The sequence below is a fragment of the Oncorhynchus masou genome, chromosome 8 (genome assembly GCF_036934945.1).
Source record: "Oncorhynchus masou masou isolate Uvic2021 chromosome 8, UVic_Omas_1.1, whole genome shotgun sequence".
Lineage (NCBI taxonomy): Eukaryota > Metazoa > Chordata > Actinopteri > Salmoniformes > Salmonidae > Oncorhynchus > Oncorhynchus masou.
The window spans coordinates 19,350,724-19,378,205 of record NC_088219.1 but is presented as its reverse complement, the minus strand read 5'-3'; the positions used below and the strand labels follow the sequence as shown (position 1 = coordinate 19,378,205).

At 43.6% G+C, this 27,482-nt stretch overlaps 1 protein-coding gene across 4 annotated transcripts in view; it reads left to right on the top strand.

The window, feature by feature from the left end:
* Positions 1-1,349: 1,349 nt before the first annotated feature.
* The window catches only part of gabra3 (gamma-aminobutyric acid type A receptor subunit alpha3), a 192,418-nt gene continuing 166,285 nt past the window's right edge, over positions 1,350-27,482 (top strand). For all 4 annotated transcript variants that reach the window (XM_064971858.1, XM_064971856.1, XM_064971857.1 and 1 more), the window contains exons 1-2: positions 1,350-1,505; positions 27,210-27,316. In XM_064971858.1, coding sequence (XP_064827930.1) covers positions 27,231-27,316 — 86 coding nt within the window. In that variant the 5' untranslated portion in view covers positions 1,350-1,505; positions 27,210-27,230. The remainder of the gene's footprint in view (positions 1,506-27,209; positions 27,317-27,482) is intronic.

Genomic DNA, 27,482 nt, shown 5'->3' with positions numbered 1-27,482 from the left:
GAACCGCTTGCTGCCTTACTTCGCTCTCTGAAAACAAAAGTTGACTTCTTAGATGTCTTATAAGCCGCCACCTGTTCTAAACCAATGAGGGAGAGGATGATTACTTTGGTGTGTTCTGAGGTCTTTGTATTTCCTGTGGTCTTCTCAGCTGTGTTCACACACAGCCTACATGAGTGAGACATCAATAAAACATGAAGGAAACCTGTAGGAGTAATGTGTTCGGAAAATATCTGGCAACAGTATATGTGTTATTTATGTATGGTGGGACGGGCAGATCAACAGGTGCACGTGTGTTATGATGTAGTACTATGTGCTAACAGTTATATACTGTATGCTGTCCATGACTCCACACTAAATCATGAACCTTGTACCTGATGCACCTCCTCTGGCACTACCAAAGCAATTCATAATGGGACTTAGGCTAGTACGTTGGTATAATCATAGAGAATAACATAATGGGTTGAAAAACAAGTATAGTGAGGTTTGAAAACAAGCTGAAGACAATCAGGTGATTGAAACTGTCGCCATAGCAGTGACTTCAGCCCTTTCTAAAAATGCAGCGGAGGCCAAATAAGTTAATTATTGTGCAATGGACCTCTGTTAAAACACTGAGAGGAGCCCTTCTGTGATACTGACAGGGTTGTGTGTTGTTGTGACTTTAGGACATAGAGCTGTTTCAAACCAACACACACACACACACACACACACACACACACACACACACACACACACACACACACACACACACACACACACACACACACACACACACACACACACACACACAGGGGCTAAATAGTACAGACAAGTCAAGGGCACTGTAGCTTTCAACGTAAAAAGCAGATGGCTCTCTTTATTTTGGCCAAATTAGCTCCATCATGTGTAGCTTAACTGGATGTTGTGCATAATGAAGCAATTTGAGTCATGGGCCAAGGCAGAACATTGTCTGATGGGCCCGCCTGTCTGGACCACATGAGGTAGATGGGCTACAACAGGACATACTGTAGGCAGTGTTTGGTGGATGCTTCTAAACTGATGTAGGCTATAACCAATAATATCTTCATCCCCTGCCTAATCACGCATAAGACAAAGTGGTGAATGACATTATGGTAGCTAGCTACTCACCACAAAACACTGAAGATAGGGCAGCAGACATTTAAAGCTGTTTTGTGACTGTTTTCATGTTAATTTAGGGCACAAGTATGGTTGCAAAGGTAGTTAAGTGTGTGCAAAAAGTGTTTTGGGGGGGATTTGCTGGTAGGTAGCCAGCACCAATCTGAGAGGGGTAGAATGAGGGGGCGGGAAGGTTAGTTTGAAGAGGGCAGGCTTTCCACGATGACAGCACTTTCCCTATCATAATTTCACCCTACCAAAAAAACCTTCAAAATCCAGTGGACATACATAAGAATTGCCGTAGAAGTCAGTTGGAACAAAACAGCGCGCATTGACGCAACGAAAATCCAAAGTCGGAAGAAAATAAGAGCGCGAAGAAACGTTGTTTTCTGGTGAGAATGTGTGTTTTGTGTGTCTGGTTGTCAGTAAATTGTTGTCCAATGTTTTGTGTATGTCAATGTTAATCATTGACAGGCATTGAACGCCATCCTCGATATGATATACTGCAGTGTTTCATTCACAAGCAACAACCTGCTGTTTGTGGTGTGCACATAATTGCGTTAAGTTAACAGGTTTCCCCTTGCCTTAGCTGCAGTAGAGGGAAGTGTATACATCGGCTTTGAGATGGTTCTGATGAGAACGCGATGCTGTCATTCCATTAAAAGGTGCATTTGTTTTAAGTGGGAAACTGCACATTTACCATGCGGACTATTTGTGCGGTACGCTTTTTATTCACTTACATCGGTATATGTTACAGAAAGCGCCAGTTGAATCGACTTACTCGGGACACTGTCTTCTAACGGGAAATGCGACACCAATCCGAAGGCTTTAATGTTACTTTTCGTATCGATAAATAAAACATATCTCTATTATTTGTAATACTTTTAAATCTATCCATACTTGCCAGATAGCCTTTTCTCCTGTGATTTGGTCAAATTATTGGAAACGGCAGAGCATCACTGAACAGGTAGGCTACATATCGAATAACCTTGAAATATATCGAGAATATTTGCTGTTATCGAGGGTTACTCAGATCGGTGTTATTTAGCCTATAGACAAATTCTTTCAAACCAAACGCCATGACCAACTAGTATATTCACTGACGACGTGTAACAAATAGCCTAGTTCATGTTCTCCAAACTGTCCATAAACGACAAACAAAAAAAATAAATTAGTAAATTATCTCAATGCGGGATGAAAATGAGTCAAGAGAAAACATATCAAATTCTAATGCAACCTTAGGTTTTCATATCGAAGCACTCTCATAAATGTTTGATTCAGAGGACCTACGTGTATCTGCTCACTGTGACTAAAGGCAATGATGCAGTTCATATACTGTGTGTGTGCTTGTGTGTGCGTGTGCGTGTTGCACAGTCTAGTAAAAAAAAACAATATTGAATGGGTTAGAAATAGGCCAAGACTGTAAAAAAAATACCAACTGGATATCACGAAATTGGGGGAGAAAGGGGGTTTAAAGTAAAACAATTATAACAGAAATAATTAATAAAAATCTAAACTGAAGCCTTAAATAAGCCCCAAAATGGTCCAGTGCAAATGAAAAATCACATGAAAGATTTTGAGTACAACAAATTCACAGGTTTCTCAAGGGAAGATAATGGAGTGCTGTCTTCTGTACTGAACATGGATGGTTAAGTGCGCTACAAAAATGGCAGAAGAAAGTGGGTCGGCAAGCACCAAAGGGTCTACACCCAGAGCGCCCATTTCTGTCCAGCTGCAGAGCAGGACTCAGGCCTGTCCTCGACCACAGGCCACCGAATACAAACACTAACCTAAGAGATTTGTCTTGTTCTGCAGCAGAGCAGAGGGGAGGTTTCAACAGTTTGGAAAAACGGTATGCCTATATACTTCTTTATCAGCTTTTCCTCCTCCACTTTCCTCCTCCTCCACTTTTCCTCCTCCTTCTCCAGCTTTTCCTCCTCCTCCTTCTCCAGCTTTTCCTCCTCCTCCACTTTTCCTCCTCCTCCTTCTCCAGCTTTTCCTCCTCCACTTTCCTCCTTTCCTCCTCCTCCACTTTCCTCCTTTCCTCCTCCTCCACATTCCTTCTTTCCTCCTCCTCCACTTTCCTCCTTTCCTCCTCCACTTTCCTCCTTTCCTCCTCCTCCACTTTCCTCCTTTCCTCCTCCTCCTCCTTCTCCAGTTTTTCCTCCTCCACTCCATTCTTATTGTCTGAAGGATAGAGTGGACTGATGCTATTTGAAGCCCTTCCCTTATGAGATCACAGAAAGAGATGCTATACATCAGACTTTAGTGGTTTCGTTTACAATTTCATCTCCCATCAACTCTTAGGCTCCTTTGCCATCCCATGTTGTTGGCTCCTCTCTGGAAAGAAAACCCCCTGCAATTTTTTATACATTTTTCATTTAGCCTTAATATAACTAGGCAAGTCAGTTAAGTATGAATAAATTCTTATTTTGCAATGATGGCCTACCCCTGCCTAACCCTCCCCTAACCTGGACGACCTCGGGCCAATTGTGCGCCGCACTATGGGACTCCCAATCATGGCCGGTTGTGATGCAGCCCCGGGATCAAACCAGGGTCTGTAGTGACACCTCTAGCACTGAGATGCAGTGCCTTAGACCGCAATGCTTCAAAGGCATACACTCAATGACCAAAAGTATGTAGACATCTGCTCGTTGAACATCTCATTCCAAAACCCCCTTTGCTACTATAACAGCTTTCACTCTTCTAGGAAGGCATTCCACTAGATGTTGGAACATTGCTGAGGGGACTTGCTTCCATTCAGCCACATGAGCATTAGTGAGGTCGGGCACTGATGTTGGGCGATTAGGCCTGGCTCACAGTCTGGGTTCCAATTCATGCCAAAGGTGTTCGATGGGGCTGAGGGCAGTGCTCTGTGCAGGCCAGTCAAGTTATTCCACACCAATCTCGACAAACAATTTCTGCATGGACCTCGCTTTGTGCACTGAGGAATTGTCATGCTGAAACAGGAAAGGGCCTTCCTCAAACTGTTGCCACAAAGTTGGAAGAACAGAATCGCCTAGAATATCATTGTATGCTCTAAGTTAAGATTTCCCTTCACTGGAACTATGGTGACTAGCCCAAACCCTGAAAAACAGCCCCAGACCATTATTCCTCCTCCACCAAACTTTACAGTTGGCAATATGCATTGGGGCAGGTAACATACTCCTAGCATCCTCCACACCCAGATTTGTCTGTCACCAAATGGTGAAGCGTGATTTGCCACTCCAGAGAACGTGTTTCCACTGCTCCAGTCCCATGGCAGTGAGCTTTACACCACTCCAGCCAATGCTTGGCATTGTGCATTGTGATCTTAGGCTTGTGTGCGGCTGCTCGACCACGGAAACCCATTTCATGAAGCCCCGACATACAGTTATTGTGCTGACGTTACTTCCAGAGGCATTTTGGAACTCGGTAGTGAGTGTTGCAACCGAGGACAGATGCATTTTATGCGCTTCAGCACTAGTCGGTCCTGTTCTGTGAGCTTATTTGGCCTACCACTTTGTGGCTGAGACGTTGTTGCTCCTAGGCATTTCCACTTCACAATAGCAGCACTTACAGTTGACCGGGGCAACTCTAGCAGGGCAGAAATTTGACAAACTGACTTGTTAGAAAGGTGGCATCCTATGACGGTGCCACGTTGAAAGTCACTGAGCTTCTCAGTAAGGCCGTTCAACTGCCAATGTTTGGCTATGGAGATTGCATGGCTCTGTGCTCATTTTTATACACCTGTCAGCAACAGTTGTGGCTGAAATTGCCAAATCCACTAATTTGAAGGCGTGTCCACATACTTTTGTATATATCGTGTAAATGCTTTCATTGGACACAGACTAGCCTGTGTGTCTGCGGGTTCCCCCTCCATCTCTCTGTCCTGCGCTCTGCATTACACAGGGCTCATAATACAATGACCTCCTACCTGGACTCTGAGTGTGACCACAGGAAAGACGACGTTCCTCTGCCAGCTTCTTCATCTGCTCAGACATATGGAGCCAAAGAGCCTCTGTCACAGTGCACAGCCAGGTGGTGGAGGAGTAAGACATTCAGATTTACAGATCCAGCAGGCAATATGGTATTATGGGAGGATGTATTTGAGAGAATAGACAGTGAAGGGAGTCAGCTTTTTCTCTGAGACGCAGTGACTATTCACTGCTCCCTCATGAGTCATGACTCAGCGAGCTTGATCCCACTGAAGTGGCATGTTTGGGAGGTCTCTGTGGAGTTTTCTTTCTCTGGATTCTGCATATGAACAAAGTCAACAGGCTACGGGGATGAGTTAGTTTGGGGTAATGAGTTAGACCCGAGTTGCTCTTTCTTTCTCTCTGTCTCTTTCTTTCTCAAAGGCAGATTCTCTAGAAAGATCCACCTGTAGGGTATTAGGGTGCGGAACACTGTTTGTAACCTTCGAAGCCTCCTACTGGAGCTTTACATTATTTGCTCGGGCACTGAACTGCGTAACCCACATAATCTACCAGTCATGTACAAAGGATTGAAGCCATCTCTACTCTTTGGCACTGTTGTCATGGTAAACAACTCGAAGCCTTCAAGTGAATGCATCAAATTCTCTTCTCCATAGGCTCATTTTGGAGATGCAGATGTCCCTGGTGGGGACGGGGAGGAAGATGAGGAGGAGGAAGATGAGAAGTCAACATCCAGGCGAGCAGGGTCATAGACCAAACAGTCATTCCTTATATTCTGTCGAGCTGTTTTGTTTGCCTCACCGTGCACACATTGTCTATTACAGCGCTGGACAGAGAAGTCACAATTGAAGCAATTCACTTTCCATGCATAGAGTGTTTGCATGGAAAGTTTGTTTGTTGTGCTTCTTGAATTAGCATATAATCATGCAGTGTGACACGTCTGCCTAACGCAGGGGAAGGTTCAGGTGTGCTAATGAGATCCATGGCATTGTTTAGGTCTCTGCTGCTGCTGCTGTTGTTGATATTGCATTATGTGAAGTCTGTGTTTTCCCTGGAAGGGCTAAAGTTGCATCTGTCACGTAAACACATTTTGGCACACTGCTAATGTGAAGTGTCGCAATGGCTTCAAGGTATTTTTTTTTCCTGTGTGTGTGTGTGTCTACCAACAGCTTGGTGTGTGTGTGTGTGTGTCTACTAACAGCTTGGTATACACATAGTATCAGTTAATCACTAACTAACTAAGCAGCAGGTATGTCTCTATCTTTTTTTCTCCAGCACCATAAGGGTCAGGGCAACCCACAGAATATTTCAATGTAGCGTACCGTGTCTCTCAAAGCCAGAAGTCGAATGACAGTTCAAATAAAATCAAATAAAATCTAATTGTATTTGTCACATGCGCCGAATACCACAGGTTTAGACCTTACAGTGAAATGCTGACTTACAAGGCCTTAACCAACAATGCAGAAAAATAGCCCCACCCACCCCAAAAAATAAAAAATAATAATAATTAAAGAGCAGCAGTAAAATAACAATAGCGGGGCTATATACAGGGGGTACCGGTACAGAGTCAATGTGCGGGGGCACTGGTTAGTTAAGGTAATTGAGGTAATATCTACATGTAGGTAGAGTTATTAAAGTGACTATGCATAGGTAATAACAGAGCGCAGCAGCAGCGTAAAAAAGAGGGGGGAAGGGGGCAATGCAAATAGTCTGGGTGGCCATTTGATTAGATGTTCAGGAGTCTTATGGCTTGGGGGTAGAAGCTGTTTAGATGCCTCTTGGACCTAGACTTAGTGCTCTGGTACCGCTTGCTGTGCGGTAGCAGAGAGAACAGTCTATGACTAGGGTGGCTGGAGACTTTGACCATTTTTAGGGCCTTCCTCTGACACCGCCTGGTATAGAGGTCCTGGATGGCAGGAAGCTTGGCCCCAGTGATTTACTGGGCCGTACGCACTACCCTCTGTAGTGCCTTGTGTTTGGAGGCCGAGCAGTTGCCATACCAGGTAGTGATGCAACCAGTCAGGATGCTCTCGATGGTGCAGCTGTAGAACCTTTTGAGGATCTGAGGACCCATGCCAAATCTTTTCAGTCTCCTGAGGGGGAATAGGTTTTGTCGTGCCCTCTTCACGACTGTCTTGGTGTGCTCGGACCATGTTAGGTTGAAGCTCTCAACCTGCTCCACTACAGCCACGTCAATGAGAATGGGGATGTGCTCGGTCCTCCTTTTCCTGTAGTCCACAATCATCTCCTTTGTCTTGATCACGTTGTTGAAGAGGTTGTTGTCCTGGCACCACACGGCCAGGTCTCTGACCTCCTCCCTATAAGCTGTCTTGTCGTTGTAGATGATCAAACTTAATGATGGTGTTGGAGTGATGCCTGGCTGTGCAGTCATGAGGGAATAGGGACTACAGGAGGGGACTGAGCACGCACCCCTCAGGGTCCCCTGTATTGAGGATCAGTGTGGTGGATGTGTTGTTACCTTCCCTTACCACATGGGAGAGGCCCGTCAGGAAGACCAGAATCCAGTTGAAGGGAGAGGTGTTTGGTCCCTGGGTCCTTAGCTTAGTGATGAGCTTTGAGGGCACTATGGTGTTGAATGCTAAGCTGTAGTTAATGAATAGTATTCTCACATAGGTGTTCCTTTTGTCCAGGTGTGAAAGGGCAGTGTGGAATGCAATAGAGATGGCATCATCTGTGGATCTGTTGGGGTGGTATACAAATTGGAGTGGGTCTAGGGTTTCTGGGATAATGGAATTGATGTGAGCCAAGACCAGCCTTTCAAAGCACTTCATGGCTACAGATGTGAGTGCTATTGGTCGGTAGTCATTTAGGCAGGTTACCTTAGTCCCTGTACCCAAGAACACTATGGTGGTCTGCCTGAAACATGTTGGTATTACAGACTCAGAGAAGGAGAGGTTGAACATGTCATTGAAGACACTTGCCAGGTGGTCAGGGCATGCTCGGAGTACACATCCTGGTAATCCATCTTGCCCTGTGGCCTTGTGAATGTTGACCTGTTTAAAGGGCTCACTCACATCGGCTGCGGAGAGCATGACCACACAGTCATCCGGAATGCATGTTTCAGTGTTACTTGCCTCAAAGCGAGCATAGAAGTTCTTTAGCTCGTTTTGTAGGCTCATGTCACTGGGCAGCTCTCAGTTGTGGTTCCCTTTGTAGTCTGTAATAGTTTGCAAGCCTTGCCACATCTGACGAGCGTCAGTGCCGGTCTAGTACGATTCGATCTTAGTCCTGTATTGACGATTTGCCTGTTTGAACACGTCTCTGTGTGGAGTAAAGGTGGTCTAGAGTTTTTTTCCTTCTAGTTGCATATTTAACATGCTGGTAGAAATGAGGTAAAAATGGATTTATGTTTCCCTGCATTAGTCCCCGGCCACTAGTAGCGTCGCCTCTGGATGAGTGTTTTCCTGTTTGCTTATGGCAGTAGACAGGTCATTGATTGTGGTCTTAGTGCCAGCATCGGTTTGTGGCGGTAAATAGACAGCTACGAAGAATATAGATAAACTCTCTAGGTAGATTGTGTGGTGTACAGCTTATCATGAGATACTCTACCTCAGGTGAGCAAAACCTTGGATGTTGTGCACCAGCTTTTGTTTACAAATATACTTAGACCACCACCCCTTGTCTTACCAGAGGCTGCTGTTCTATCCTGCTGAAACGGTGTATAACCTGCCAGCTGTATGTTTTTCATGTCATCTTTCAGCCACGACTCAGTGAAACAAGATATTATGATTTTTAATGTCCCGTTGGTAGTTTCATCTTGACCGTAGGTCATCGATTTTATTTTCCAATGATTGCATGTTGGCCAATAGATCGGATGACAGTGGGGGTTTATTTCCAGTACAACACAGTGAGATGGTGTCCTGATGGACATGATACGCTCTAGTTGTTTTCACACAGATAGCATTGAACAGTTAAGCCCTAATTTGTCTGTCATGTCGATGTACAGGCTCTTAGATTTACTGTATTTTATCAAGCAGTGTTGCATTTTAGAAGGGGGGAAAATAGTTACAAACAGTTGTTATGAAAATTATTCAAAGTCAAATATGAAGGCATGATGTCACAGCTTTGGCTTAAGGATATTCTCCTGGCTTCACGCTCTCTCTCTAAGAATGACCTGGTTCTGTCTTTGAGGGACTCAACGCTCTAACCCACCATCCACTTTGGGCTTAAGGGCTCAATGTGATTAGTAGAGACCTGGGCCTTTTCTCCGTTCAACTCTTCTCTACATCTCTCTCTCTCTGCATGCCTGTGCTCACTGTACATCTTGTTATCCAAGAGCCGACAACTTCAGCCTCGTAACTCGGATCTTCCCTCCAACTACGGGAAAGGAATTCAACCGAGTTCACTTCTTCTTCAACTCGTATTTTCTCTCTTACAGACAGAGAGAGGTCCATTTGTCGGTGTGATTTATTCATCAACATCCGTTTCATCATTTAAATCTCATGCTTTGAGGAGAGCTAACTCTGAGTCTGATTTCAAACAGTCTGTCAGAATAGTGGCTTTAAAAAGACGGAAAGTGATCAAAATAGAAATATTAACTAGATGGTAATATTATCTTGGAAGTCAATGAAGAGAAACGGCAGGTGGGACATTTATTCAATTTGTGCCTTATTCAAATGATAGATTTCCTGATTAGAACATCTGCAGTCGTATACATCTGCATTGGAACAGTCATTCCAATCCCAAAGTTGTTACTCGGAGTGGGACCATCAATGTTTCAACACATTTTTCAGATGCAAGAACAAATCTATAAGAAATGAATGTTGGGAGGGCCAGTGGGCCAGGCATGATTCAGTGCTGGGGCACCAAGAACAAATGTCTGGAGAGAGTACTTGTCATGTTCCTTTACAGGGCATCTCAGGAACAGTCTTGGGACAGGTGCTTGATGGTATTGATAGGCTGGGAGTCCCAGCAGATCCTAAGAAGCTTGTCTCATACTCTCCCCATTGGTGACTCCTACTCTTCCAACTCATCCATAAGACCTGGCCATGACAGTTCTGGAACGGAATGAGTACTGACTGACGGTTGCTTTATGCTCTCCAGATCTTTAGTTCCCTGCATCCTCTCTCTCTCTCTCCAGCTCAGCATGGGAGGGCATACAGTATGCAAAGGTCTGCCTCTCTTACTTCCGTTTCTAAGTTAGCATGTAGGTTATTCAGGATTTGTAACAATGAACGGTGCTGAGAGATGCAGGTATGATTCAACAGTACTAACAACCAACCTAAAATACAGAGATGTTGTACTCACGAAGTTGCTTCAAATGAGCAACTTATAATTTCCATTCTACAGTTCTTCTTGCAAGGTCTCTATGGGTCCGGTGTCAGCCGTGCAGTCCAAGCACCAGTACAGTGATTTCCCCCTAGTGAGGCTCGTGTTTACCACGTTATGTTACACCACCAGTTCTGTAGAGACCGTCCTCTATGGACGCCTGACTGAGTGAGCATTTCATAAATGTGCTTTTGGACATTTGAGGAAAAGAGCATTAACCCACCAGCCTCTTGCCCCCAATCCATCATGCTGTCGTCCCTTCGCAGGCAGGCAGGCAAGCAAGCAGTAGGGATGTTGGAAAATTCGATACAGTTACATATCCTGATTATTGTTTTTGAAGATATATTGTATCGTATCCTTTTGAAAAATATTGCAAATATTATTTTTGCTCTGTTTGAAGTCTTGAAATATACAGGAGTTGTGTAGTTCGTTAGCCTTTTGATGGTTACTGGAACATCCAAACAACCCACATAATTAACATCCCAATAGCAGTGAAGACAGGCAAAGTCTGTCTGCACCAAAAATCCACTATTTTTCCGTCATAGCTTGTTCTCCATCTTCTTTTCAGCACGTTTCCGTGACTGGTTGGGGTTTTCCTGGGGCATACATTTTACATCTACAATACATTATAGTGCATTTTGCAGTGCATATAGGGGAAACACTGGTATTTGCCTGTCTTCACTACTATTGGGATGTTAATTGTGTGGGTTGTTTGGATGTTCGAGTAACCATCAAATGGCTAACGAACTACACAACTGCTGTATATTTCAAGACTTCCATTAATTTGTGTAGGTTCATCTTAGTTGAGAAACAGTATCATTTTCATTTCTCAGGACAGGAACAACATGTGTGTAGTGGTTCATGTAAAAACATCCTCAAGAATATCACTGCAACAATATGTCTAATTAGTATTATCAGATTATCACACCTCATCACCGTTTACATGTACCAACATGCCCTATTAGACAGCATGCTTTTACAGTGTCCCTAACTCCTGTGACATAATAGAAAAATCAATAAATCAAAAGCATCAATAAATAAGTTAAGTGTGGAATGTAGCAATGTTATCTGTGGTATGCTTGACTGCTAGTGTTTCTGAGGAAGAGCAGCCACTGCATTTGCTGGGGGAGAAATGCTGCAGTTAAAGCTAGTCTAGTGCTGCTGGAGTATGATCCATTGGGCACTTAGGCACTGAAAACGCTACTTATAATGAGATTTCTTTCTGCTCCTTCCTCTCCTTGTCTTGAGCAAACATAGCAATTTCTGATTCCTCCTCTGTACCCCAAGGCTTTCTCCATCTCACTGTCTAATAACTCTTACAGAGGAAACAGTCAAATGTTGTTATAGGAAAATGTGAAGTGAGGATACTGCACCTGACTGCAGAGAATCATTACTTTACCATAAAGCATAGTTATTTTCTAAAATGGCTCCTCACTGCAGTATGGATCTCTTTTGTAGTGTTTCCTCCACCATGGCTTTGTTAGTAGGACACAGACTGATAGTGTATGTAAATCCCAAGTATTAGTGTCTCCAGTGAGTGGAGATGTAAACCATAGCAGGTACTGTAGTAGAATTATCCCCATCGTCCCTGTCATCTCCTGTTCACAACAACAACTATCATTGGCCTAATCACTCGCTGCATATTTTTCTCATAATTTTGGTTTGTTCACTTTCCTTCTTTGTCGTGAATCACATGATTCTATTGTGAGATGTTTGCTTTGCCCCATTTACCCCATCGTGTCTCAATAGCGTGCTGCTGTCTCAATATGTTAAAAATGAATACGCCGATTTAAGAATGATCAGAGCAGCAACATATTGTATAACAGCCACCCAAGTAATAGACTGTTTTCTCTGCTACCGCACGGCAACCAGTACCAATGCACCAAGTCTTGACCCAACAGGACCCTGAGTAGCTTCTACTCCCAAGCTATAAGCCTGCTAAATAGTTAGTCAAATAGTTAACCAATAGCTACCCGGACGATCTGCATTGACCCTCTTTGCACTCTTTTGACTCATCACATATGCTACTGTTACTGTTCAATATCTATCACTTTATCCCTACCTATATGTACATATCTACCTCGATTACCTCGTACCCCTGCACATCTACTTTGTACTGGTACAGGAAGAGGCAAGTGCAGCATCTTCAGTTCTTGCAGTTCAACCTCCAATTATTGCTGGTGGTTTGAACAATATTCTTGACAGTGCCTGCCAAAACAATATGTAATGGCAAATGATCGAATACATACTTTTTTGGGGGCGATAGGTAGCCTAGCGGTTAAGAACATTGGACCAGAAACTGAGAGGTTGATGGTTCAAAACCCAGAGTTGGCAAGGTAGAAAAAAATCTGCCGTTCTGCTCTTGAGTAAGGCTTCTGCATTGCTTTAGGCTGGGTTTCTGTATAGCACTTTGTGACATTGGCTGATGTATAAAAGGGCTTTATAAATACATTTCATTGAGTTAACCCCCAATAACTGCTTCATGGGTGTCTATTTAAGGCAGCCCCCTGCACCTCTCTGATTCTGAGGAGTTGGAAGACACATTTCGGTTGAATGCATTCAGTTGTGCAACTGATTAGGTATCCCCTTACCCGTGTATATAGCCAAGTTATCATTACTCATTGTGTATTTATTTCTTGTGTTATAAGTTTTCCATTTTTCTGTTATTTCCGTTATTGTTTTCTTTCGGCATTGTTGGGAAAGGCCTGTAAGCATTTCACTGTTAGTCTACACCTGTTGTTTACGAAGCATGTGAGAAATACAATTTGATTTGATATAAAAGTCAAGGTTTTGCCCAAGTAGTGGAAAAGGTGGGCTGTATATGATGTAATACGACATTGCTTTGAGTGCAGTTGGTGTGCTGAAGTAGCGATTGGTCTATAGCAGGAACCCTTAATGCTCTAAGACAGATTTTTCATGGGAGGAAAACTTCTATCCCAAGTTGAACATCTGCTTTCCATTGTAATGGGAAAAGTAAAGTGTGTATTTCATGTACTGTTGTAATGATCTGTGCAGAGGCTGTTGAAGTATCCTGCAGGTCTCTAGAAAGACTAATTGTACAGTCACACTAATTTGCATAATTATTCTAAAAGTATTTTATCTTCACAAATCTAGCTATTTAGCTGAGTGTGTGTGTGTGGAGGCTTGAGATGTGTATCTGGATAGATAGACAGGGTTGAATTTCAATATGGTACACAATATTGCAGCTTTCACCGTTGTCCTATTGTCCGTTGCGAGTGCCTGTTTGGGGTCATTCCAAATAGTTAAATGTCTTTTCTCTCTCGCACCAGTATGTACATACAGCTGGGAGAACAAGTATTTGATACACTGCCGATTTTGCAGGTTTTCCTACTCACAAAGCATGTAGAGGTCTATAATTTTTTTTTATCATAGGTACACTTCAACTGTGAGTGACGGAATCTAAAACAAAAATCCAGAAAATCACATTGTATGATTTTTAAGTAATTAATGAGCATTTTATTGCATGACATAAGTATTTGATACATCAGAAAAGCAGAACTTAATATTTGGTACAGAAACCTTTGTTTGCAATTACAGAGATCATACGTTTCCTGTAGTTCTTCACCAGATTTGCGCACACTGCAGCAGGGATTTTGGCCCACTCCTCCATACAGACCTTCTACAGATCCTTCAGGTTTCGGGGCTGTCGCTGGGCAATACGGACTTTCAGCTCCCTCCAAAGATTTTCTATTGGGTTCAGGTCTGGTTAGGCCACTCCAGGACCTTGAGGTGCTTCTTACGGAGCCACTCCTTAGTTGCTTTGGCTGTGTGTTTCGGGTCGTTGTCATGCTGGAAGACCCAGACACGACCCATCTCCAATGCTCTTACTGAGGGAAGGAGGTTGTTGGCCAAGATCTCACGATACATGGCCCCATCCATCCTCCCCTCAATACGGTGCAGTCATCCTGTCCCCTTTGCAGAAAAGCATCCCCAAAGAATGATGTTTCCACCTCCATGCTTCACGGTTGGGATGGTGTTCTTGGGGTTGAACTCATCCTTCTTCTTCCTCCAAACATGCCGAGTGGAGTTTAGACCAAAACGCTCTATTTTTGTCTCATCAGACCACATGACCTTCTCCCATTCCTCCTCTGGATCATCCAGATGGACATTGGCAAACTTCAGACGGGCCTGTACATGTGCTGGCTTGAGCAGGGGGACCTTGCGTGCGCTGCAGGATTTTAATCCATGACGGCGTAGTGTGTTACTAATGGTTTTCTTTGAGACTGTGGTCCCAGTTCTCTTCAGGTCATTGACCAGGTCCTGCCGTGTAGTTCTGGGCTGATCCCACACCTTCCTCATGATCATTGCTGCCCCAGGAGGTGAGATCTTGCATGGAGCCCCAGACCGAGGGTGATTGACTGTCATATTGAACTTCTTCCATTTTCGAATAATTGCGCCAACAGTTGTTGCCTTCTCACCAAGCTGCTTGCCTATTGTCCTGTAGCCCATCCCAGCCTTGTGCAGGTCTACAATTTGATCCCTGATGTTTTTACACAGCTCTCTGGTCTTGCCCATTGTGGAGAGGTTGGAGTCTGTTTGATTAAGTGTGTGGACAGGTGTCTTTTATACAGGTAACGAGTTCAAACAGGTGCAGTTAATACAGGTAATGAGTGGAGAACATGAGGGCTTCTTAAAGAAAAACTAACAGGTCTGTGAGAGCCAGAATTCTTACTGGTTGGTAGGTGATCAAATACTTATGTCATGCAATAGAATGCTAGTTAATTACTTAAAAATCATACAATGTGATTTTCTGGATTTTTGTTTTAGATTCCGTCTCTCACAGTTGAAGTGTACCTATGATAAAAATCACAGACCTCTACATGCGTTGTAAGTAGGAAACACTGCCGATTTTGCAGGTTATCAAATACTTGTTCTCCCCACTGTATATGCCAACAGGTTGGTCCTGGTCAGTCCCTGGATGGGTGGACAAATACTGCTGGAAGTGGTGTTGGAGGGCCAGTAAGAAACACTCTTTCCTCTGGTCTAAAAAATATCCCAATGCCCTAGGGCAGAGATAGGGGACATCCATCTTTCGGATGGGACGTTCAACGGGTGTCCAGACTATCTGAGGTCATTAAAGATCCCATGGCACTTATCGTAAGAGTAGGGGTGTTAACCCCGGTGTCCTGGCTAAATTCCCAATCTGACCCTCAAACCGTCATGGTCACCTAATAATCCCCAGTTTGCAATTGGCTCATTCATCCCCCTCCTCTCCCCTGCAACTATTCCCCAGGTTGTTGCTGTAAATGAGAATGTGTTCTCAGTCAACTTACCTGGTAAAATAATGGATAAATTAAAAAATATATATATGAAGGTTGCTTGTCTGCTATGTAATTCCAGTTTGTATTGTCATACAGCTATTAGATAATGGATTGTGAAATATAAATACATTTGTGGCATCTTCCCCACTTGTGCCCTTTTTGAAACATAATATGAGCCAATGCTTAACTGGATCGTGTTCACATTCCATGTATTAGTTCTATGGGAATTACTGTATCCGCAGAGCTGTTCATTTCTGTATTGTACAGTTTGCAGATTTTGATAAATGGGTGTCAAATATTGCAGATACAGCAATATCTTAGAAGAAATTGCCCAATCGTGCTTTATTTGAACACATATATGTAGTTGGGAGGGCATTATAGGACTTACCCTTTCTTTAGTTGACAGTTGCATATAAATGAACTGTCAATGGATTTCTGAAAATATCTATTGAGTCAATGTTGTTTGTTAGCCATCCATATGATGCTTAGTCAAACACAAGATGTTTCTTGGCCAGGACTCCTCCTCATCACGCATGAGTCAGTGTCTCCCTGTCTGCTCTCGCCAGAAGGAGCGTAAACATTGCTTTGAAGTGGATTATACAGCCCAAGGAGCAGACTTAGACCATTCCGCCCCGTTGCCACTGCAGCATCCCATATGCTTATCACATTCATATGAAACCAAATTGTTTTTGTTTAGCCTCATACACTAACCATGCCTATTTCATGAGGAGTCGTTCTTGCTCTTGGAGATGATATGTCCTTAATTGGCAAACACCTCTCTCTGCCCCTGTCATGATTCAGCCCATCAACTTGTATAGGCTTTAGAGGAGCCAAGCTGTTGAAAGGCCATGTTGACCTTGCCTAGTCAGCTATTAAAGTCAGTTCCATCTCTGCTGTCTTCTCCTGGAGTCCTGCGACCGCAGCACTAATATCACAGTATCACATTAATACAAATCTTAATGAAGTTGCCTCAACTTGCAGTTAGAAGTGACTAAATGTGGTTCACTTTTGATTTACATGGCCTATCAGAGTCCCCTGTACCTCCCACTAGTGTGCTCCTCTTCTGAATGTCCTGGACTGTTAGATTTAGGGGTTGCAAAGTCAAAGCTGTCAGATGGTAAGTGCCATTTCAGCCCCCCAGCCTGTGTGTGAACAGGAGTAGACAGCCCAGACTGAAGCTGCTGCCCCCGTGGAGGTGTGGTGTCTCTGGCCATCTTCAAAGTGGTAACACAAACCGCTGGTGGCTTGGTGGGTACCGAATTGTCAACTTTATGAATAATGAGGAGAGAGAATATCTACAATGCCTTCAGAAAGTATTCACACGCCTTGACTTTTTCCACATTTGTTGTGTTACATCCTGAATTTTTAAAATGGATTAAATATATTTTGAATACTTTCTGAAGGCATTTTAAAATTCCCATATATTCATAGAAAGTAAATGATAAAATGCCACAGTTATAGAAAAGTAGCCTCGTACAACCATCCTGATTTTGCGAGCTTACATCTGTGTAGCAAAACAGAATGTGAGCTGGCAAGATCCAAATGGTTATATGAGGTTAACAGTACAGGGCTAGAATGAAACATGGCATAGAGGAGAATTCCAGTCCACATGGTATTGTCAAAAGAGGCCCTGAAATCTGTGGGGGCACCAGCTCAGACAAGGGAGAGGACGATAGTTTAACTTCTTGCCTGCTTGCAGTCCAGTGACAGTGACACTGTCTGTTTATAGCCCTTAATGTGGATCTCTGTCCTCCTCATTTGCGAGAGTTTGTTTTCAGGATATTAATCATTTGTTTGTGGTGCAGCCTTTTTCCTTTCAGGCATGAGGTACACTATATTTACAAAAGTATGTGGACACCCCTTCAAATTAGTGGATTTGGCCATTTCAACCATACCCGTTGCTGACATGTGTATAAAATTGAGCACACAGCCATGTAATCTCCATAGACAAACATTGGCAGTAGAATGGCCTTACTGAAAAGCTCAGTGACTTTCAATGTGGCACCATCATAGGATGCCACCTTTCAACAAGTCAGTTTGTGTAATTTCTGGCCTGCTAGAGCTGCTCTGGTCAATTGTAAGTGCTGTTATGGTGAAGTGGAAAAGTCTAGGAGCAACAACGGCTCAGCCACGAAGTGGTAGGCCAAACAAGCTCACAGAATGGGACCGCTAAGTGCTGAAGCGTGTAGCGCGCAAAAATCATATGTCCTCAGTTGTAACACTCACTACCGAGTTCCAAACTGCCTCTGTAAGCAACGTCAGCACAATAACTGTTCGTTGGGAGCTTCATGAAATGGGTTTCCATGGCTGATCAGCTGCACAGAAGCCTAAGATCACCATGCGCAATGCCAAGCGTCAACTGGAGTGGTGTAAAGCTCACCGCCATTGGACTCCAGAGCAGTGGAAATGCAGTCTCTGGAGTGATGAATCACGCTACCATCTGGGAGTCTGACAAACACATTTGGGTTCAGCAGATTTCAAGAGAACGCTACCAACTGTAAAGTTTGGTGGAGGAGGAATAATGGTCTGGGGCTTTTTTTCATTGTTCGGGCTAGGCCCTTTAGTTCCAGTGAAGGGAAATCTTAACGCTACAGCACACAATGACATTCTAGATGATTCTGTGCTTCTTCCAACTTTGTGGCAACAGTTTGGGGAAGGCAATGTCTTGTTTCAGCATGACAATGCCCCCGTGCACAAAGCATACAGAAATGGTTTGTCGACATCGGTGTGGAAGTACTTGACTGGACTGTGCAGAGCCATGACCTCAACCCTATGGAACACCTTTGGGATCAATTGGAACGCCGACTGCGAGCCAGACCTAATCGCCTGACATCAGTGCCCGATCTCACTCCTGCTCTTGTGACTGAATGGAAGCAAGTTCCCGCAGCAATGTTCCAACATCTAGCGGAAAGCCTTCCCAGAAGTTTGGAGGCTGTTTAAGCAGCAAAGGGGAAGCAACTCCATATCAATGTCCATGATTTAGGAATGTGATGTTTGATGAGCAGGTGTCCACATACTTTTGGTCATGTTGTGTAACAACAACAGTATGAAGGAAATGTCTTTGTGAGACACGCCCATTGGAAAGGCTGCAGTCGATTGTTCACTCAGCTTTTGGTCACTGAGGCACCCAGCAACCTGGTCTTAGACTACAGATAAATGTATCAATGACATTTAAGACTGTTAAATATAAGATATGTGAGATGATGACCACAATGCGAGCAGGTCTTGCTTAAATAGGAAGCAGTAGATGTCATGACATTAACAGACACAATTTTCTGTCAGACATTATAGGGCAGGGAATTGTTATTTCTGGCTCTGGAGGACTGGCATCCTGCGGCTTTTATGGATATAACATCAAATCTCTGATGTCTAACAATCCAGAATTACTTGTAATATAGGCCCATTAATAAAAACGCTGAAAGAGAGAATGATTAAACAAAGTCATTTGGTGCTCAGCTGCAATGAACATGGGGAATGCCCATGTCTAAAGTGTTTCAGCCCAAGAGGAATGCATTCATCAGGGATACAGACACGTTTGGGGATGGGGCAGACCTGCAGAGATGCGTCCCGAGTGAGCACTTTAAAGAACTCAAATCTTTAACATCTGTTTAACCATCCTCAGATCATTTGTGTTCCCCAGCTCTTGTAACAGAGAACATTTGCTAAATACCCCTGAGGAAGATCTGTGTTTGATCCTCGATCTGTAAGGCTGCGAAAGGGATTTGGCGATGGGATGATGGGTTCTCACCGTCATCCATATAAAAGGGCGAGAGGCTGTGAACCACTACACCGCTTCTGTAAGCGGTTAGCTGTATGAGCTCAGCTGACCCACAGAGCAGAGACACAGTGTGAGAACAGGGGTGTGATGTCGACCAGTGACCTGGCCACCACTGACCCACAGAGCAGAGCCACGGTGTGGGAACAGGGGTGTGATGTCGACCAGTGACCTGGCCACCACTGACCCACAGAGCAGAGCCAAGGTGTGAGAACAGGGGTGTGATGTCGACCAGTGACCTGGCCACCACTGACCCACAGAGCAGAGCCAAGGTGTGAGAACAGGGGTGTGATGCCGTCCAGTGACCTGGCCACCACTAACCCACAGAGCAGAGCCACAGTGTGAGAACAGGGGTTTGATGTCGACCAGTGGCCTGGCCACCACTGACCCACAGAGCAGAGCCACGGTGTGAGAACAGGGGTGTGATGTCGTCCAGTGACCTGGCCACCACTGACCCACAGAGCAGAGCCACAGTGTGAGAACAGGGGTGTGATGTCGACCAGTGGCCTGGCCACCACTGAGCCACGGTGTGAGAACAGGGGTGTGATGTCGACCAGTGGCCTGGCCACCGTTGACCCACAGAGCAGAGCCACGGTGTGAGAATAGAGGTGTAATGCCGAGCTTCCCTAATGTTCCTTGTCCTTTTAAAGCGGTGGAGCTGATGGACAGACAGCCCCGCTGGTACCTTCATTTATTTGTTCCGTATTTTACCAGGTGAGTTGACTGAGAATGCATTCTCCTTTACAGCAACGGCCTCGAGAAAGTTACAAAACATCATCAAAATGCATAGTTAATATACTGTATAAGCAAGCAAAAAAACACAAACACAATGAAATATAAACACAAGATCAAGGACCTCAAACAGCCATCTGGACTGTCTCAGAGGCACCAATTCATCCATTCCACAAGCAAGGTGGATCTACGAGACATCCAAGAGGAACGGCATACTTTCTAATACAGTGACATGTGCTGAAACTAGTGTCTGTAATAAAGCCTAGTTTGCTATGAGAAACTTTGTGGTATTTGACTATTGACAAATGTTGCCATGGAGATAAAGTGAGCTGAGGTTTTTGACCTTTCTCTCTGATGGTTTGACAGGTGCCGGCAGGGTGATGTCTATTTTTTAATTTTTTTAATGAACACAAACGCCCGCGATTGAGGGAATTCAACCTTGCCGCTCTTTGGCAGGACTGCACATACCAAAGCAGATTTTTCCACACCTTCAGAAGAGGATAGAGGTGTCAGAAAACACTCCGTGTTTAATTATTTATCCTTTTCAGAGAAGGATTGTGACCATATGTGGCTTCTCTGTTGGCTTGTCATGAAGGAATCTGGCATCAACTGATCTTACAATCAGAGCAGTGTAGACACAGACCATGAAGTATTAGATAAACACTTAACCACCTTCTCAGAAGTAACTTCTTATTGTTACAGTGTGAGTAACAGTGTGTGTCATCCTGTCAAGAAATCTAATGGCTTTGCACTAGTGCCAGAATCTAGAACAACTAGAATAGATCAATAGGGTAGATGAAGTATTTTGTATTTACTATGCGGCTTCCACCTCCCATCTCAACGAGTAGTAATAACTCTGTCTCCACCTCTCCCCGCCCACTCCTCCCATTTCCTCTCCTCTCCCGCCTTCTCTCTCTCTCACACACACACACACACACACACACACACACACACACACACACACACACACACACACACACACACACACACACACACACACACACACACACACACACACACACACACACACACACACACACACACACACACACACACACACACACGAGACACAGTTGAGACGCAATTGATTTGAGCTGGAATCTGGCTGCTTCATATCCCATCAGTTCCTTTGCTCTGGATAACATCTTGCCTTTACCAGTAGCGTGTGTATACATGGGACCGATAAATTATTTTAATTTATTTATCTTTCGTCTCTCTGTTTCACAATTTTCCCATTCGCAAGTGGCTGAATCTCACCGGAGAAATCAGAGCGAGGGATACAGCGCTCCTCTGTCTTAGTATGTGTAGCCCATGTATCTGATGCTGTCTGGAATAAGAGTATAACATGTTGCTGCCGTAGCATTTGATTGATTGATGCCAGCAAGCGTTTGGCCTCCCTTGATAACATTTTTATAAAATAATTAGCCAATCAGCATTGAGCTGAGCTCAACTGTGGGTTGTCCCGGCACAGCAAAATGCCAACCAAGGAAGGCCAGTTTGGATTTGGCTTCACACCAATCAAATCACATCCTAAGCAAAACGTCATCATTGTCAGACTTCTGGTCTGCTTGTGTTGCTGTCCTGCAGTAGCGAGTTTGCTAAATCGGTTCTTTCCTAAGCAAATTATGGAGATGTGGATTTGGACTTGTAGTTTTGACTTAATTCTCTGTACAGGCCAATGATTATGATGGCAATTCTGATCTTACCATAGATTATTATATTGTGCCACAGTCCTGAGATGATTGAAGTTCAATATGTAGCCTACAGTAGATGTACAGTTGAAGTCAGAAGTTTACATACATCTTAGTAAAATACATTTAAACTCAGTTTTTCACAATTCCTGACATTTAAACTTAGTTAAAATTCCCTGTCTTAGATCAGTTAGGATCATCACTTTATTTTAAGAATGTGAAATGTCAGAATAATAGTAGAGATAATGATTTATTTCAGCTTTTATTTATTTAATCACATTCCTAGAGGCTCAGAAGTTTACATACACTCAATTAGTATTTGGTAGCATTGCCTTGAAATTGTTTAACTTGGTTCAAATGTTTCGGGTAGTCTTCCACAAGCTTCCCACAATAAGTTGGGTGAATTTTGGCCCATTCCTCCTGACAGAGCTGGTGTAACTGAGTCAGGTTTGTTGTCCCTCCTTGCTCGCACACACTTTTTCAGTTCTGCCCACAAATTTTCTATAGGATTGAGGTCAGGGCTTTGTGATGGCCACTCCAATACCTTGACTTTGCAACTTGGAAGTATGCTTGGGGTCATTGTCCATTTGGTAGACCCATTTGCGACCAAGCTTTAACTTCCTGACTGATGTCTTGAGATGTTGCTTCAATATATCCACATAATTTCCCATAATTTTCCTCATGATGCCATCTATTTTGTGAAGTGCAACAGTCCGTCCTGCAGCAAAGCACCCCCACAACATGATGCTGCCACCCTCGTGCTTCACAGTTAGGATGGTGTTCTACGGCTTGCAAGCCTCCCCCTTTTCCTTCCAAACATAACGTGGTCATTATGGCCTAACAATTCTATTTTTGTTTCATCAGACCAGAGGACATTTCTCCAAAAAGTATGATCTTTGTCCCCATGTGCAGTTGCAAACCGTAGTCTGGCTTTTTTATAGCGGTTTTATGAGCAGTGGCTTCTTCCTTGCTGAGCGGTCTTTCAGGTTATGTCGATATAAGACTCGTTTTACTGTGGATATAGATACTTTTGGACCTGTTTCCTCCAGCATCTTCACACGGTCCTTTGCTGTTGTTCTGGGATTGATTTGCACTTTTCACAATAAAGTACGTTCATCTCTAGGAGACAGAACGTGTCTCCTTCCTGAGCGGTATGATGGCTGTGCGGTCCCATGGTGTTTATACTTGCATACTATTATTTGTAAAGATGAACGTGGTACCTTCAGGCATTTGGAAATTACTCCCAAGGATGAACCAGACTTGTGGCGTTCTGCAATTTTTGTTCTGAGGTCTTGGCTGATTTATTTTGATTTTCCCCATGATATCAAGCAAAGAGGCACTGAGTTTGAAGGTACCTAAGTGTATGTAAACCTCCGACTTCAGCTGTATGTAGCCTAGTAGGCTCACGCTAACTAGTTAGCTAACTTAGCTGGTTCATTGTTGCCCATGCGAGGAAGTTAGGCTAGCAAACATTTTAACTAGGTAGCCTATGAAAACAACATAAACTAAAAGTGTACTGTATGACAGAGTGATAGACTGTTTTGCCAACATGAAAGAGATGATATCATTGGCGCTCAACTAGTTTACAAGTAGGGTGAGTCAACATGTATTTTTATATTTTTTTACTTGCGCACACACACAAGCACACACACGCACACAAGCACACACAGACAGAAATCAGTACCATGGACAGCCACATGATATTTAGCAACATTGATTGGACAAAATGTGTTTGTTTTTCATTTTGATTTCAGTGTTTTAAACTAAGCATATACTGTATATAGCCTTGTTGATTTGATGATGTTTACACGTAAGTTGAAATCATGCTGGAATAGCCGAGGCAGTGCTCCTGTTGTCTTTGTGTTGACTTGGGGTAACACCGTCGTTCTAAATCAGTAGTTGTTTAGTAGACTGTCGGAAACAGTAACTTGCTTGACAATACTGCATGTCACATGACTGTTTTTTTACGTGCAATATTTGCTTTGGGGACAGATGTTGTGTTCCAGTTTTGTGATGAAACAAATGTATGTGTAGTTGAATTTTTTTCCGCCGCTTTGTGACTGTCTTTTTGTTGTCACGGCTTTATTGTTTACTGTATCAAGGTGGCGTGTGAAGGAATGGGTTATAGAGCAAACACAATTATCACAATGGAAGCTGTAATATGGCTGTTTTACTGGCTTGGCTTCCCCTGTGATTTTACCCACGCACCACTACTGTTTTCAACAAAAGTCCACCTGTCTACATTTACAGTGTAAGCAACGCAGTATTTATGTTGTGACATTTATATGGTGGCGTTTCGTGACAATTTTCTTTACGTCAAATAAAAGGCATATATTTTCTCCAGGCTTGGCTTAAAGGGCAATAGATTTTTTGTTTAGCTTTTCAGTCTTGTTGCTAGTACCTCCGTCCCTACAGTCTTTGTTTGTTCGAAGTGTATTCATGTGTGGGTGATTCCATTATTATTCCATACAAAGCCCCTATATCGTTGGTGTGTCTCTGAAGAAACAGCAGTTTTACAAAGTATCCTCTTAAGGGGAAAGCACAGGGACTCCCTAATGCTGCAGCCTGCTGCCTGGGTGAAGCTCCAATCAGAGCTTCGCTGCCTGCGTGAGAGGAATTACTCAGTATTTATGCTCCATGGCTTTTGTGCTGCTGCATATTGGGCAGAAAAGCAAATAAATTCCCTCGTCTTCACTGCTTTTGGCTCACGCAGCAAGGAAACAAATTGGACTTGTTTCATCTGAAATTTAAATAATTTGCTTTTGTTAGCGAGTCCAGGTTTTCCTCCAAGTGCTAAAATATTCATATTAGTTTTGTCATCATTGCATCTAAAACTTGAGTTGCTCAGAGCTGACAGTAAAGGCTATGTCTGTCCTCGTTCTCAGTAGGACTCAGTACTACACTATTAACAAGCATGTATAGGGAGGTGACTACAAAGGTTAAATCCCACCTGGGCAGGTTAATTCACCTGTAATATTTTGAAGAGCTTTGTCACTTACCATGGGTTGGGACATTAACATGACTTATTTACTACATACAATACAGTATGGAAGGCCCAACGCTTCCATGACTAATAACCTGTAGTTTCATACTGTATATATCTACTCAAAGCCTAGCATTTTGGCTCAGTATATCTCTGTCTTCATGGCCATAGAAGAACATCAAACCATTAATATCTGCCTCTGTCTGTCTGTCTGTCTGTCTGTCTGTCTGTCTGACTGACAAAGCTTGTCATGAGGCCAGAGCAACAGGAAGTCAATTTAGATCCAGTTCCCTCAGGACACCTGCCAGTGAATTATGTGTTTCACTAACTGTTTTCATTCTGCTTTCCAGGACTGGATATTGATCTGAGATGCTAATTCATCTTAACATTAGTGATGGGGGGAAAACATCGATACAGTTGATGATGATGATTGAGTGGGTGCTTATACAGTGTTTGTCCTAATTCACACATGTACAAGTGTGTAGTATACCAATGTGTGAATTTGAATTACATTTTTTTGCATATACGAACTACCTAACACACCCTCGGAGAGTGGGGTTATGGCCAGGGTCCGCCATTATCAATGGCAAACCTGGAGCAGTAAGGTGGTAAGTGCCTTGCTCAAGGGCACATTGACAGATCTTCCACCTTGTGGGCTCAGGGATTTGAACTAACAACCTTTCAGTTACTGGCCCAATACTCTAACCGCTACTCTACTTGCCACAATGTTATTTTAGAAAATATTATATTGACACTTTGACTCCATGTATCAATTGGGTAAGTCTTATTGGGTACGATGCTACACGCTTGGCACAACTGGAATTTGTGGAGTTTCTCTTCTCTGCAGATGCTATCAGGCTCTGTCAGGTTGGATGGGGAGCGTTGCTGCACAGCTTGTTTCAGGTTTCTCCAGAGATGTTCGATCGGGTTCAAGTCCGGGCTCTGGCTGGGACACTCAAGGACATTCAGAGACTTGTCCCGAAGGCACTCCTGTGTTGTCTTGGCTTTGTACTTAGGTTCGTTGTCCTGTTGGAAGGTAAACCTTTGTCCCAGTCTGAGGCCCTTAGCACTCTGGAGCAGGTTTTCATCAAGGATCTCTCAGCACTTTGCTCCGTTCATCTTTCCCTTAATCCTGACTAGACTCCCAGTCCCTGCCGCAGAAAAACATCCCCACAGCATGGTGCTGCCACCACCATGCTTCACCGTAGGGATGGTGCCAGGTTTCCTTCAGACTTGGCATTCAGGCCAAAGGGTTCAATCTTGGTTTCATCAGACCAGAGAATCTTATTTCTCATGGTCTGAAAGTCCTTTAGGTGCCTTTTGGCAAACACCAAGTGGGCTGTCATGTGCCTTTTACTGAGAAGTGGCTTCCGTCTGGCCACTACCATAAAGGCCTGAGTGGTGGAGTGCTGCAGATGGTTGTCCTTCTGGAAGGTTCTTCAATCTCCACAGAGGAACTTTGGAGCTCTTTCAGAGTGACCATCGGGTTCTTATTGTTGAGCCCTGACTTCACAACACATTTCCCAATTGGGACGTTAAAAATAACTCGAGGGGATTCTCCCCTGTTTGCTCAGTTTGGCCGGGTGGCCAGCTCTAGGAAGAAGTGGTTCCAAACTTTTTCCATTTAAGAATGATGGAGGCCACTGTGTTCTTGGGGACCTTCAATGCTGAATATTTTTTTGGGTACCCTTCCCCAGATCTCTTCCTCAACAAAATCCTGTCTTGGAGCTCTATGGACAATTCCTTCGACCTCATGGCTTGGTTTTTGCTCTGACATGCACTGTCAACTGTGGGACCTTATATATACAGGTGTATGCCTTTCCAAATCATGTCCAATCAATAGAATTACGACAGGTGGACTCCAATCAAGTTGTATAAACATCTCAAGGATTATCAATAGAAGCAGGATGCACCTGAGCTCTATTTCGAGTCTTATAGCAATGGGCCTGAATACTGTAAATAAGGTATTTTTCTTTTTTTACATTTGCAAAAATGCTTTGTCATTATGGGGTATTGTGTGTAGATAGATGAGGATTTATTTTTTCAATCAATTTTAGAATAAGGCTGTAATGTAACAACATTTGGAAAAAGTCAAGGAGTCGGAATACTTTCCGAACGTACTGTATATATACAGTACCAGTTAAAGGTTTGGACACACCTACTGTACACATTCCAGGATCTTTCTTTATTTTACTATATTCTACATTGTAGAATAATAGGGAAGGCATCAAAACTATGAAATAACACGTATGGACTCATGTAGTAACCAAAAAAGTTTTAAACAAATCCAAATATATTTTATATTTGAGATTCTTCAAAGTAGGCACTCTTTGCCTTGATGACAACATTTCACACTCTTGGAGGTCCTTGGCAATTCCCAGCCCTAACTAACATGTACATCTGTCTGTCCTTCTCTCTTTTCTGCAGGGTTTTGGGCCATAGTTTGATATGGCTGCCACTCTCCAGAAACTTGCAGTATTCGTGTCGGGCATATGGATCTGCCTCCTGCTCCTCAACCCCTTTCCACAAACCAGGTAGGATGACTCATAGTTCACTCCCTTCTCTCCCCTAGCTCTCTTCCATTTCCAGACACTTGCTCTTCTCCACCTCCTCCTCCCTCCCGTCCTCTTCTGTCCCCCATTTTGAAGCTCTGGGGATGTGTTGCAGCTAATACATTCATTAATATGGCCCTAGTACTGT